We start from the raw sequence: 15,130 nt of genomic DNA, 5'->3' as shown, positions 1-15,130 counted from the left end.
CTAATTCAACACAATTTTTTACTGGTCAGTATGTATCCAAGGACAGTTTATAATGAAATGTATGCAAAAATCATATAAATTATATCCTCCAATCATAATATTTCTTAAAAATGTTTAGATTATATTTTCAACGATTTTTAGTGCGAACTGAACACCAAACAGAAAGTTACAGTTCCTCTTTCAGCTATCTCAGCTTGCTGTTGCAATGTAACACTCAAGTAGCACATTACATGATTTTCAAATGTGGAGAAACAGCCAGGATGTTCACCTACTGTACAGTACAGGGTGATTCATCATTATATGTTAACCCATAATGTGAAAACTTCTGGGAGTAAATAATTGGGAATACTAGTTCTCTCAAAACATCATTTTAGACCTGACTTTGTAATGTTCCCCTATTTGCTCATTCTGTGGATCTCGTCATTGCAGTTCAGCATGCAATACTGAAATACCCTTCATAATAAACAAATTAGAGTTGAAACTACTCTGTAGCATTGAAAAAATCACAACCATGGAGACAACATGACACATGATTCCAACTCTTCTTGCAAATTTACCACTTCCCAGCTGGTAATTTCAAGCAGCTTTTATATTTTGTTATTATCATTAACCTGTGAATACAATGAAGTAATAAATTAAGTTATCTAGAGTACAGTCACTGATGTTTCTGGCCATTTTAATGCCTTACCACTCCCAGTACAGTTGAGAATGAATTATGACATCCAGCAGCACTGATTTATAAAACATTTTTAGCGACACATCAATCCTGCTAAATTGTGGTGTAAACCTGTAGTTAAAATGATTACATTTCATGACGTGTAGCTGGTGACGTTTAATAATCATCATGGTACTTGACACAAATAAAGGATGACATGGAATACCATAACGATAATAAATAATAAATCTAACAAGGAAGTTAAGAATGATTTTCAGAATAACCAAACTTCACACACTTGCAGAAAACAAAATGAAATGTATTCTACAACATAGTCAAAGGTTACTTTGTCTTAAATAATTAAACTTTGTGAAAAAATTAAATGACATAAACATTAGATTATAAATTGAATCAGAATAACATAGAGAACAAGGTGAACACTTTTTAAAGTGTGGGAACACTACCAGCTATAGGATTAAATCATATTAGAAATTGAGCTACAGAACTGTAAATGATGTCATTATCATACAAAAGTTTCTACTTTACAAAGTAGTAAGGAACATTAGAGTTTAACACCAGACTGATTATGAGGTCATTAGAGACAGAAAGAATGGGAAGAATTGGAAGGACACTAGAAGGTCTCTTAGGACCTATCCTCATATATGCCACACTTAATTTATGATCATTCTAAACAAATTTGAATAACCAGACATGAATTTGAACTGGTGTTACCTGAATGTGTGTCAAGTGAGTTAACCAATGCACCTCCTCACCCAGTCAAGAAAAATTCAAGGTCCTCAAGAAACAAATATAAGAACAGATTAAGAGAAAGTAAAGAATCATGAGAATAAATAAATTGCATGAAAGTGAATATTACAGTAATTTGGGAGTTCGTTGTCTGCAAATTACAGATACTTTAAGTAACCTTTTTCTTGTCAGTGACAGATTCTGTTACATCAGATACATCTTTAAGGTAATCTGAAGTTTCTGAAAAGAATATTCCAAAATAAGTTGCATAAAATTCATATATGTATTACATCTTCCAAGAACTATTTGATATTATAAATTCGTTTAAAACAATTTTTCAAGGACAAAACATGTAACTGACAAAATAGTTAAATCTTGTAGATCTGAAATTTGTAACATATTTAATACTTGTACTGTTAACATCTTCATAAATCTAGTCTACCAATTAGGTATATAACATATTCTCAGAAAGAAAGACTATTTTCAAACATCTCTTGATTCATATTAAGTATTTTTTAAGGCCAGTACAAAATGGTTTAGAAGTTTTGATGCTCATTCTCATTGAGTTCATGATGTACCACTCAAACCAAACTGATATTTTCCCATTTAGGTTGTTTTTTATTTTAATTTTTTCTTTGCTTCACAACTGGTTTGAGCTTTTTAAGCCATTATGAAGAACTTAGCTACAAAAAGGAGATGTAAATATAAAAATGCTAGCTTAGATTTGTGTTAGTTTGCAGACGTATCTGTTCTTGATGTTTTGATTATTTGTGCATATCAGGAGTTATGCAGTGTGTATATATATTACCCACTTTATGTACACAAACAAACTACTAAAACGTTAAGAGCAGTTAAATTCGTAAGCCAAAACGAATGAAGCACATAATGTGAACATACTGTCATTTTTATACATGAGGTGCCTTTTTCTAATTGAACGCAAGATAAAGCTAAAAAAAGTCTAAAGCAATTGTGAAACACAGAATAATTTGAAATAAGAACAGTCTAAGTGGGAAAATGCAGCATTCACATAGTAAATTTAAAGCTATGGTACCCACAATTAAGAAGGTGTTATACCAAGCTATCTCTATTAGGCTTAACATGTTAGAAGTCTATTATTTTCACAAGTGATAAGCTAAGTAATAAATAAATACTGCTGCTCTTTCTGAAGGACAATTTTTGAAGTATTAACAGATAGTTGAAGATAAAAAGAATGTCGTTACATTTTGGCGGGAGTAAATTCTTTCAACATTTCTGTGGTTATTACGCAGCATCATAACCAATCATTATAATCCAAGAAATAGCTTGTACTCAGTATTTTGGATCTCAGTATATTACAGCCTGTATTAGAAAATCCATACTCTGGTCTAATTTCAGATGTATTTCCAAAACACATGATGCCTCTTATAGTAGCTTTAGAACTGATGTAATTTTTGTTTATGAATGTGCTACACAACAGAACGTTACAAAACTATTTTGTGGAGAGACGTCAGTTATAAATATTATATTTTTAAAATATAGAAGAACCAATTGCTGGAACTTGCAGGTCTGTTTCCTTTGATGGAGTAAAAGGAACCTTAATAACAAATGGCATTCCAGACAATGACATCAAGAGTTTCACAGTAGCTCATAAAGGGCAGAGACACATAAACAGCGAACCTCTTGTGAGATTTATAATGGAGTTTCAGACGAAATACAAAACTTTCTGTAGTTTAACTTCTTCTGCTCCTCTTTTCGTATCACCATATGAGCTGTTTATACGAATATGTAGATCTTTTTCGTAATGTATTTTATTATGGTTACTGCTATGTATGCAATTTTATGTACCAATTTTTCATAATTTAAAATCATGTTTTGGGTTGAAATAAAATGTGCATACTCGACGCCTTCCCACACGCCACAGATTTTTCTTGGTGGTACCTAAGAAATAAACGTTGTTCGCGAATATTTAGAAGGAACTTCTCGCGTAATTCCTTGGGCAAAACAACAGCAAAAAATGTATTACGTGGGAAGTATCTCCTAATTGTGGTGGTAGTAAGATGGAGACCTTGTATAAGATGTATACCATGTATCTTTACCATAATGTATTGCTCACTGATGAGAAAACAAATACACTGGTAAGTCAAAACATTATGACCACTGACCACCGCGACGTTGGATGCCGCCTGATGGCGTTGCGGGCACGTTACGGGGAAACGAATCTATGTAAAAGGAGCAGATGCGGACGAGGGATCCCTAGCGAAGATATGGACTGCAAATGGGGAAATCCATTGAGATAGGCGACTTTGACATAGGCCAGATGATTATTACGCAGAGCGTGTGAACGAATATCTCCTAAACGGTGAATGTGGTCGAATGTTCACGTGCTACTGTCGTGAGCATCTACGGAAAGAGTTAGAAGGACAGTGAAATTATCACTAGGTGCTAAATGGTTGGACTACATGAATCCTCACAGAACGGGGAATCTGCTCTATAAAGTATGACAGATGATGATTTGTGGTATCTATGCATGCACAAGTGTTTCGGAGCATACCGGTCATAGTACACTGTTGAACATGGAGCTCTGTAGCAGACCACACCTACGCGCTCACATGTTGACCCAACGATATCGTCAGTTACGGCTGCAGTGAACACAGGACCATAGGGATTCGACTGTCGACCAATAGAAATGTGTCGGCTGTTCGGGTGAATCGCATGTTTGCTACACTACATCGATGGTTGTCTCCTCAGAGGCCATCATCGAGGGGAAAGGTGGTTCGAAACGTGCAGCGCACGACGGGCAAAGGCAAAAGCAGTGTTACGCTGTGGGAGACATTCTTCTGCGCTTGCACGGGACCTGTGGTGGTAATCGAAGACACTCTGACAGTTGCGAACCACCTGCATCCCTTCTGGCTTGACATCTTTCCCGATGGCTATGTCATCTTTCAGAAGCATAATTGTCCTCGTCTTGCAGCCAGAAACGTGCTGCAATGGTTAGTAGAGCATTGTAGTGAACTCTCGTTGATGTCTCGGCAATCAAATTCGCCTTATGTAATTTCTGTGGAACCCATTTGGGTCGCTATCAGACGCCATCACCGCGTACGCAAATCAGTGACACGTTATTTTCGCGAATTACGTGGTTTGTGCGTGGATATCTACTGCCACTCTCCTTTGCAGACCTACCAACAAACTGATGATCCCTTACACGCAGAATTAGTGATGCATTTTGTTCCAAGGATGGACATACCAACTACTAAGCAGGTGGTCACAATGTTTTGGCTCATCAGTGTAGACAAGATGACCTCATAATCTCTCAGGACACCCAACCATGAAAAGGTGATAACCTTCATTGTACGATTGTTGCCAATCATTAACACTCGGCCGGATGGAGTGGCCGAGCGGTTCTATTCGCTACAGTCTGGGACTGCGCGACCGCTACGGTCGCAGGTTCGAATCCTGCCTCAGGCATGGATGTGTGTGATGTCCTTAGGTTAGTTAGGTTCTAGGGGACTGATGACCTCAGTGGTTAAGTCCCATAGTGCTCAGAGCCATTTGAACCATCGACACTCGTTTCTACCCAAAGTAAGGTGTGGAGTTATGCACGACCACGTGATCGGCCTATATATTCCATGATATGAACGGACCAGTTTACTAAACTCTACTTGTACTACTGGAAAGTGTGCCCTTCAGCACATCGCCACGATTTTTAGTTCACAAATTATGGTTCCCCAGAACAGTTTCATTGATTGTCGATTTTTCCAAAAAAAACCTTTCCCGAAGACAGTGTATTGAGCATGGATGTCCAGCACATTCGTTTTCCTAGTCTCTTGATCATAATTCATTAGACTTCTGTTTATAGGGACACATGATTAGTGTGGTGTTCACTAGTCTTATTAATGACACCAAGGATTCTGAGAAGTATATCCATAACGCTTTTGTAGCCGTTAGACAGTACATGGGTCTCACGTAACTTCACAAAGGGTAATGACACCGCTATGCATACGTTCCTGTTTTGGTGGTGACTCCAAGAATATCTTTTGATGTTGAAATTGTAGATCTCGTACTGCAGTTGTATTTCATTCAGTAATAACGCAATGTAAGATACATTCAGATTAACATTTTGGTTTTGATCCTATAGTCAAGTTACGAGGCTTATTCCAATGTTTAGAAACAATCCAGCGTAATTCAAGTATACATTCCTATGAAATCAATTTTTTTAGTTATGATTGCTTAATAATGAAAAATATTTCTCCAAACTGACAATTTTTTGTGGCTCTTACTACATCCTCCGTTTTATTAGTTTACTTTTTATTGCTTCTGGGTAATTTCTGAGCTGAAGAACTTTAAATTATTCAAGTGACTGAACTTGCAGTTTCCTTAGAAGCGGAACACTGCGTGGAATGGACGGATGTTGGGAAGATGGAATTATGCTTCATTCATAAACGGCTGAATTAAGACTGCCACATTGGATGAACTCTTTTGATAGGAATTCTTGGCATTCGTCTAGCGTGTACGTTTTCTAAAAGTTCGCCGGCCGCGGTGGCCGAGCGGCTCTAGGCTCTTCATCCGGAACCGCCCGACTGCCTCGGGCATGGATGTGTGTGATGTCCTTAGGTTAGTTAGGTTTAAGTAGTTCTAAGTTCTAGGGGACTGATGACCTCAGATGTTAAGTTCCATAGTGCTCAGAGCCATTTGAACCATTTTTCTAACAGTTCACAAGCCAATACCGGAGCGCTACTATTGTAAGAGGGACTGATGACACATGATGTCAGTACCAACGTCACGCACTTCAATACAATTCGCTACACAGAACTCCAGAACCGAGGGAGGTGGCGCGATCGTAACCCATTGGGTTTGTATTAAGGAGGTCAGTGGTTCTTATTACCTTCCGTACAGCCAGTTTAATATTTTCCAATGAAAGGGGACGGCCGATTTTCTTGCGCGTCCTTCCTTAATGCGAGTTCGCTCTTCGTCTCTAATCATCTCGTCGTCCATGAGGTGTTAAACTCTAGTCCCACTTCCTTCCGCCAATACAGTAGATGACGAAGTAACAGCCAGAAAGCCGTTGTCTAGTTTTCTCTGCCATTGACGTTCTGTGTTAGAAACTTAAACGTTAATGAAACAACGTGTTGCCATCTAGGATCTAAACAAAGGTTACATTTAGAATGCTTCCCAGAATCTGAGTGTATGTTGTGACACATTCATTTAAAGCAAACTCTAAGTAAATATAATGTTATTAAGTATAAAGTTCGACTTCTTTAATTATGTTGTCATAATCAGCAAACAGCAACTATTTGAGATCCAATGCTGGGTAAAGACTAGATACTTCCTTGCATAATGGTCATCAGCAGTATGCATCAAAAGTCACCCTGCATGTTCCCTAATTCAATGTGCCCACCATCCACTAGATCATGATCGCGTTATTTTGTTAACTCCTGAGACTCAGCAAAGAACTTCCGTCGTCTACCATTCATCTGTCTGACAACCTGTCGCGTCCTTTTCCATTTTATTTTCATTACAGTCACAGTTACGTGTTCCACACCGTTCTGTTTGCTGAGCCATTTGTTTCTTTCTCTGTCTCTCATAGTAGTATTCAGCATGCGCCTTCCCATTGCCAAATGGGAAACCCTCCCTAGGTTCTCTTTGTTTTCTGTTATAAGGGTTCATGTTTCACTGCCATAAGAGAAAACCGGTGACGTCCACTGGTAATAAATTTTCCACGCACAGAAAGTGTAGTCTTGAATACTCCATTTGGTGTAACAAAATCAGTCCAGGCCATTTTCACTGTGCTGTTTGCCACTGAAACCAGAGTGAAACCCCTGGCAATAAAAACTGATCTCTTGTATGTCATCTCCTCAAACTAATAGGAAAAATTATTTTTCACAAATGAATCTATTTGTTTAACAAATTCATTTAAATATAAAAGTAAGCTTTCCCCTTAATTTCAGCAGACACCGTACATAAGATTGTAATTGTCCGTGGTGTGCACTATGCGTTCAACTGCGAAGTTGTGTTTGTCCATTGCTGAACTGTCACAATGCATGTGTCTTAATGGATTAATAAATTAATAGCGTTCCACATTCCATTCGCATACGTAAGAGTAGGACAGAGGACAACTATCCCAACACCACCACTCTTGATGTAGATGGCTGTGAACACATCTTTGAAATTTATGTTTATAAAAAAAAGCTTCTCTGTTATTACCTCACAGTTTTTCATCAACTGAGCACATGCGACCCAGGAACCGAGAGAGAGGTCCTGGAAGCTGCAACGCTAAGAAAAATTGTTTCTTGGTCCTTTAGCTATTCAGTACTTGTGAGAAATAATTCCCATACACTTACATTTTCAATCTCTCAGCGATATAGCGATATAGCTCTCCCATACCCCCCCCCCCCCCCCACCCCTTATAAATATTTCTATCAAAGTAGCAAGCACTTCAATTTCCTCGATGAACACAGCGATACCTACAACGATGATGACTCGGTTCTTCTTCAGTTGTGTAGTACCACCACACAAAAACTATCAACAAATTGTTCTAATCTATGCTGGTCCCCTCATGGCCAGGGGACATCGTCTGGTAAGTAATTTTCAATGTTAATAAAATTCACCAACAGCCGTATACTTTAAGATATTTTATTTTATTCCGAAAGCAACAAGTTTTCGCATTTCGTTGTGCCATCTTCAGGCCCCATACGCTACTATCCAAATAAACCAACTTGTCGTATACTGCCATAAATCACCGCATATCGTGAATTCCAGTGGTTATACAGTTGCTCCATACGAAGACGTGACAGCAAGTGCTTGCTTTCGGAATAGAATGAAATATCTTGAAGTATACGGCTGTTGGTGAATTTTATTGACATTGAAAATTGTTCTGGTTGTCTGTATGTAAAATTTAGAACGTTACAGCAGTTTTCAGTTAATACCCAGCGAGCACTATCATCTTTAATACTACTACCATATAGATGTATAGACAAAACTGTCAGATATAAATCATCTTCTGGATGACTGAAGGCGTTCAAAACTAAATCAGGAAGGGCGTTACGTTCAAAGAAATGCGTAGCCATGTATCCAACTCTCAGTTTATTAAATGGCAGTCGCAATAATACAGTCTTTCGGTGGGCACTGCTACTGAGTTACATCAGTCAGCTCATGGTGAACCCACCGCTCAGAAAACTCAGTGTCCTAGCCCAAGACGTTTCGTATAGTCACCGCTGATGCCACTATTGCCAAAGTTTCTGATAAGGAACCCTTTGACAGTGAAATCGCAAAAGACTACTGATGTTTACGGCATTATACGCCCCACACATTGCCTATCGCGCAGCCATAATATTGACTGCTAAAGGCAAAATGGGAGGTATTGGAGGTATCCAATTGTGAACACAGCACAGGGCTACGGAGTGTAGTTGCTGCTTAGACGACGAGTAACGCACGACAGTGCTACAGTGCAAGTGCTTTTGATACAAAGCAGAGCAGTGGCAACGAAAAACAAAGCAAAAATTGCATTGTATCTACAACAACAGACCCCGAAGCTGACATTTCGGGAAAACGGAGCCCAGGGAATTTCGTAGGGTGAGAAAGAATGAAATATTAGGGTTCGTACAAGATGAGTCAGTGGAAAGTATACGCTCGACTGTGCGGACAATGTATGTGCGGACTACAATCGTGTGACGATACGTGCTTAACAAATAAAAGTGATATTGAAACAGGTGTCGAGCCATGTAGTTCAGCATCCTTGTTGGACACGAAGCCACAAACCCCATCTCCAGTGAAACGTAGTAAAGGACAAACATTGCCCAAGGAGCGGGCACTAAAGATAACTACGTACATGGAAGATCATTCTCAGCACAGTAAAATAAAAATTATGACCAGATTTAGATTTAGGATGCAGGAGTGTTTGCGCAGCAATCGCTGACACAGTGTTACTGAGGAGGAATAAGGGGAATCAGCCCGCATTCGCCGAAGAGATAGAAAGCCGCCTTAAAAACCATCCACAGCCTGGCCGGCACACCGGACCTCGATACCAATCTGTCCGACGGATTCGTGCTGTCCCGGGGACCGGCACGCCTTCCCGCTCTGGAAGCAGCAAATTAGCCCGCGCGGCTAGCCGGGCGGCCATGGTTGCCTGACTTCAAACCGTGCTACAGAGTTGCAAGATGTAAGATAGCGAAATTTCAAACAAAGCGTCAACATAACGATGCACAGCAAACTGCGGAATCGGCCCGAAAATTTGTAGCTGAGATAAATGAACGTTTCCCATCGTTCAGTAAGGAATTTGTTTTCAACTCTGACCAATTTGGATTTGAAGAGGAAATGTATATAAAAGGTACGCTGTAAATTTTGGGTACCAAAGGAGTTGTATCAACATCAGTTAATATCAACGCCTTAACGCCTTCGTATACAATTATTCCGACCGTTAATCTGGATGTTAAATCGGCTGGAAAGTGATTTATTGAGCTGCGAGGAGCTGGAGGTACTCTATCCCCTACGATTCTTCCTCGTGTGCGTCATCTTGCAAGGACAATAGGGAATGTTTACGTCACAGCAAGCAAGTTCGGGAAAACGGGCGTAACACAATTACAAGTATGGTATGAGCACTGCTTTTGACCAATAGGTGGTGAAAATGACTTGATTCTGCTTGATTCCTGGTCTGCGTGTAAAAATCATGATAGTCTAGAGCAAACTTTCCATCCTGAAAAGTGTGTGACATGACAACTCGTACCATCTGCACCACTGAACAAATCAGCTTCTGGATGTTCGTTTTTTCCGTACCTATAAAACATTATCGCACTACGTGCGGCTACGCTTTAAAGGATAACCATTTCCACGATAAGCCCCACGACAGACTGTTTCGCATTCGGTTGGATGCCATCACATTCCATCAGTACTCATCACCCCTTATACCATAATGATTCCACATGCATTCTTTAAAGGTGTATACCTAGCTGAACATCCTGCGCGGTTTCTGTCTTCGCAAGGTGTCCTGTCCATCTTCGATCTTGACGGTGCGCACCTTTGTGATCACTATGGCGTGGTAGTTTTCATTCGGTGTTCACGGTGCAAGTTAATGGTTCGTTTTGAACATTATTTGATTGTCGGTGACTTCCATTTTGTGAAGCGTAATATATACTACTGGGCATTAAAATTGCTACATCACGAAGATGACATTCTACAGACGCGAAATTTAACTGACAGAAAGAAGATTTTGTGATATGCAAATGATTACCTTTTCAGAGCATTCACACAAGGTTAACTCCGGTGGCGACACCTACAACGTGCTGACATGAGGAAAGTTTCCAACCGATTTCTCATACACAAACAGGAGTTGACCGGGGTTGCCAGGTGAAACATTGTTATGATGCCTCGTGTAAGGAGGAGAAATGCGTACCATCACGTTTCCGGCATTGATATAGGTCGGATTGTAGCCTGTCGCGATTGCGGTTTATCGTATCGCGACATTGCTGCTCGCGTTGGTCGAGATCCCATGACTGTTAGCAGACTATGGAATTGGTGGGTTCAGGAGGGTAATACGGAACGCCGTGCTGGATCCCAACGGCCTCGTATCACTAGCAGTCGAGATGACAGGCATCTTATCCCCATGGCTGTAACGGATCGTGCAGCCACGTCTCCATCCATGAATCAACAGATGGGGACGTTTGCAAGACAACAACCATCTGCACGAACAGTTCGACGACGTTTGCAGCAGTATGGACTATCACCTGGGGGACCATGGCTGTGGTTACCCTTGACGCTGCATCACAGACAGGAGCGCCTGCGATGGTGTACTCATCGACGAACCCGGGTGCACCAATGGCAAAACGTCGTTTTTTCGGATGAATCCAGGTTCTGTTTACAGAATCATGATGGTCGCATCCGTGTTTGGCGACATCACGGTGAACGCACATTGGAAACGTGTATTCGTCATCGGCATACTGGCGTATGGGGGTGCCACTGGTTACACGTCTCGGTCACCTCTTGTTCGCATTGACGGCACTTGGAACAGTGGACGTTACATTTCACATGTGTTACTACCTGTGGCTCTACCCTTCATTCGATCCCTGCGAAACCCTACATTTCAGCAGGATAATGCACGACCGCATGTTGCAGGTCCTGTACGGGCCTTTCTGGATACAGAAAACGTTCGACTGCTGCCCTGGCCAGCACATTCTCCAGATCTTCCACCAACTGAAAACGTCTGGTCAATGGTGGCCAAGCAACTGGCTCGTCACAATACGCCAGTCGCTACTCTTGATGAATTGTGGTATTGTGTTGAAGCTGCATTGGCAGCTGTACCTGTACACGCCATCCAAGCTCTGTTTGTCTCAATGCTCAGGCGTATCAAGGCCGTTATTACGGCCAGAGGTGGTTGTTCTGGGCACTGGTCTCTCAGGATCTATGCACCAAAATTGCGTGAAAATGTAATCACATGTCAGTTCTAGTGTAATATATTTGTCCAATGAATACCCGTTTATCATCTGCATTTCTTCTTGGTGTAGCAATTTTAATGGCCAGTAGTGTATATATCGCATAGAAAATTGATCTCAGCACTTCCCAGACATTTATTTTCTGTCGCCCTCCTAATACACTAGGTAAGTCATTAGCAGCATATATTTTACTGTTCTAACTGTTAACGTAACACTTTAATGAGTCTTACCAAAGACCGAACTTGTAGCTTCGCTCGCAAGGGGTTCCTTGTGAGACTTCTTTAACACAGAAAAAATTCCAAAAATTTTCTTTGGTCGTCGTGTTTAAGTTCGACTACCTTTTAAACCAAACTGACAATTACCGTAAAGGTTTTGATGAAGCAGGTCACGGGTTTCTCGTCGTTTGTAACTTTTCGCCGCGCGGGGTAGCCGTGCGGTCTGTGGGCGCCTTGCCACGGTTCGCGCGGTTTCCCCCGTCGGAGGCTCGAGTCCTTCCTGGGGTGTGGGCGTGTGTGTTGTCGTTAGTGTAAGTTAGTTTAAGTTAGATTAAGTAGTGTGTGAGCCTAGGGACCGATGACCTTAGCAGTTTGGTCCCTTAGGAACTTACCACAAATCAATGTATCTTTGCTTCAGACGGTGCAGTAACTGCTACTGCGAGCTTCGTACAGCCACAGCCACTTTTCTGTGTGTGTTCCAGACAAGGCGGCTCTGGCGTTCGCCAACGAGTTTTGGCCGGTGCTCTACAAGGAGTTGCTGCCCTACGCGGACGAGGCCTGGGACAAGGTGATGCGCAACGAGGGCAACAAGGTGCTCGCCGCCATCCCGTTCGACGTCCTCTTCCCTGACAAGTAGGCGGCCGCTGCCGGCGACGTCTGCACAGCCACAATCCCACCTCCAGACTGACGTCTTCTGTCTGGAGTCACCGCCACACAATCAGCAAAATGCTCGCACTGTCACAAAAACTCTACTCCCACATAGGAACGTCAGAGCCAGTCATATTGCTGTAAATGGGCGCACAGAGTCAAATCCAAAAGCCCTTCTGCAAGAGTTCTGTGAGCTCGGTAGTAACTTCAGTGTAACATATTTGTGACACCTTCTCATCCTAGAGGATTCATCCAACTATATGCATTGAGCCCTCAAATGCCACTGGCTTTTTATATCAGTGTAATGTATGAAAGTACGACGGAAGTTGTAATGACATATGCCAGTGATGTACGACTACCAAATTACATGGTGACGAGAATCGCAGCTTTTCATATGGTAATGGCACATTGTCACAGTAAACGGAAATTAACTTTGTCTGTTTAAACTAGCGCAGTTACAGAGCTGTATATTTGACCGCATATATAATTCTGTTATACTACCATTACACTATCAAGAAAAATCACACATGCAGCAGACATCTGTATCGTTGTAATCAGTAATAAAAGCACTTGCATCTAAAATGTTTTCATTAAAATTTCTTATTGTATAACACCTGCACCTGCCGCCAAGTTCTGTAACACTTGCCACTGATGTGGCGTTCGATCCGCACCCAGCCAGTTTGAATTATGGTGGTGGAAGATATTTCCGTGAGTATCTGGACCAGCATGCGGAGCAAAGGTGGTGCGTCACAGCCGTTGACCATCCGATTATGAGCAAGTACCCAGGGTTCTCATTTTTAGTACCAAGCCCGTGTACTCTCGCAATTCTGCCTTCTACTCCTTCCCCTGCTACAACTTTCCATTCACCCACAATTATCAGATTTTCATCTTCCTTTACACACTGAACAACCTTTTCAGTTTCCTCACACACGTTTTCTGCTTTTTTTTCTTTTTGTATACTCCGTCTCAGGCAAGAAACAATGTATTTCTTTCTGTTTAAACAGGCACGTTTCGACACCACTATGTCATCTTTTGTGGCTCTCGTTTTATTTCTGTAAAATATCATACAAAGCTCATTCTTGTTTTTCTGTTTCGGAATCAAAACCTATGACATGTGCAGTTTGTTTGATTAATTGTTACTGCTCGCCTGGAATTGCAAGAGTTGTGGAAATGTATTTTTACAGATCGGCTTCTTTTTATGCCTATTTATTGTTCTGACAGCACGTTAATGCAAATAAATTTGCCTATTTTTGAAATACTTCTTTGTTAAAGCAAACATTTACATTGCTATAATCACAGAGGAGCACTGTGTTATTCTCACCACTCTCTTTTTCATTGTTTTGTTTCTGTCCAGCGAAGTGTTAATTTTGGGTATTTGATGAAATCTATTGTGGTGTCTCTGCTGGAGAAAAACTTATGTGATGTAATGTGTGTGTGTGTGTGTGTGTGTGTGTGTGTGTGTGTGTGTGTGTGTGTGTTTGTGCATGGCATTAGAGAGAGAGAGAGAGAGAGAGAGAGAGAGAGAGAGAGAGAGAGAGCTAGAAAAAAGTGAGGGAAGAAAATTAAGAAGCATATTTTTTTATATTTGAGGGTTTTGAATAGTATGTTTTATTTGGGAAAGTATCTTTGTATAATTCATTGAGTGTTTCGAACAGTGTTTTGTTGAAGAGTGTTGTATTTTCAGTAAGGATTTCTCTCTTCGTGTTATTGCTTTGCGTAAGTGTTAGTTCTTCTCCAGTGTGAGTTTTTGATAGAGACTGTGACTTTCTCTGAACTTCTTGAGATCAGTCTCAGTGTTGCTTATGTGGTAGTTTTCTTCTGTGAGATGATCTGCAAAAGCAGGGAGTGTACTGTCACGTCTTAAGGCTCTGAGATATACAGAACATCTAGTTTTAAAATATTTGCATATTTGGCTTATGTTTGATGCCTGGCATTCCGTACAGGTCAAATGGTAAATTACAGCTTAGGAAAATTCCTCCGTGGCGATGTTGTTAGCATTTAGATTTTTCTCTACTGTGCAGTTTGTGCAGAATGATATTTGTAGATCTTGTTTCGTGAGAATCTTTCTCACCCGTTAGGTATTTTTGTTGCTGTACTTTAGTATGGCATGCTGCGTTCTTTGAAGAGTGTTCCTAGTTCCTTGTGTTCTCTGAATCTGTCGTGTTTTGTGTTCCTGGTTCTTTTTTGCGGCTTGTAATTTTTCGTGGTTTGTTCGTTTTTAATTTGCGTTTTATATTCTTGTTCGTGTAGTTATTATTTGTGTGCTGTACCAAATCTCTTCGGCTGTGTTGTGTACTGTGTTTAGTTCCTGTGTATAGTTGAAGATTTCCAGTAGAGTTCTTTTCAGCCTGTGTAGCACCTAAACTTGAAAGTTCGTGTGTCAGTGGGTGATTGGAATGGTTGTGAGTGGTTGTACTTGTGGCTACAGATTTCCTGAATGTTCCAAAATTATGTTTCTTGTTGAT

At 40.8% G+C, this 15,130-nt stretch overlaps 1 protein-coding gene across 1 annotated transcript in view; it reads left to right on the top strand.

Moving 5' to 3' along the window:
* LOC126457579 (uncharacterized) overlaps nucleotides 1–13,247 on the top strand; it is a 60,740-nt gene extending 47,493 nt beyond the window's left edge. Inside the window, exon 6 of the mRNA XM_050094006.1 lies at nucleotides 12,500–13,247. Coding sequence (XP_049949963.1) covers nucleotides 12,500–12,654 — 155 coding nt within the window. The 3' untranslated portion in view covers nucleotides 12,655–13,247. The remainder of the gene's footprint in view (nucleotides 1–12,499) is intronic.
* The last annotated feature ends 1,883 nt before the right edge of the window (nucleotides 13,248–15,130 follow it).

This window comes from Schistocerca serialis, chromosome 2 (genome assembly GCF_023864345.2).
Source record: "Schistocerca serialis cubense isolate TAMUIC-IGC-003099 chromosome 2, iqSchSeri2.2, whole genome shotgun sequence".
Classification (NCBI taxonomy): domain Eukaryota; kingdom Metazoa; phylum Arthropoda; class Insecta; order Orthoptera; family Acrididae; genus Schistocerca; species Schistocerca serialis.
The sequence above is the reverse complement of the archived record's forward strand: the minus strand, read 5'-3'. Positions and strand labels throughout refer to the sequence as shown.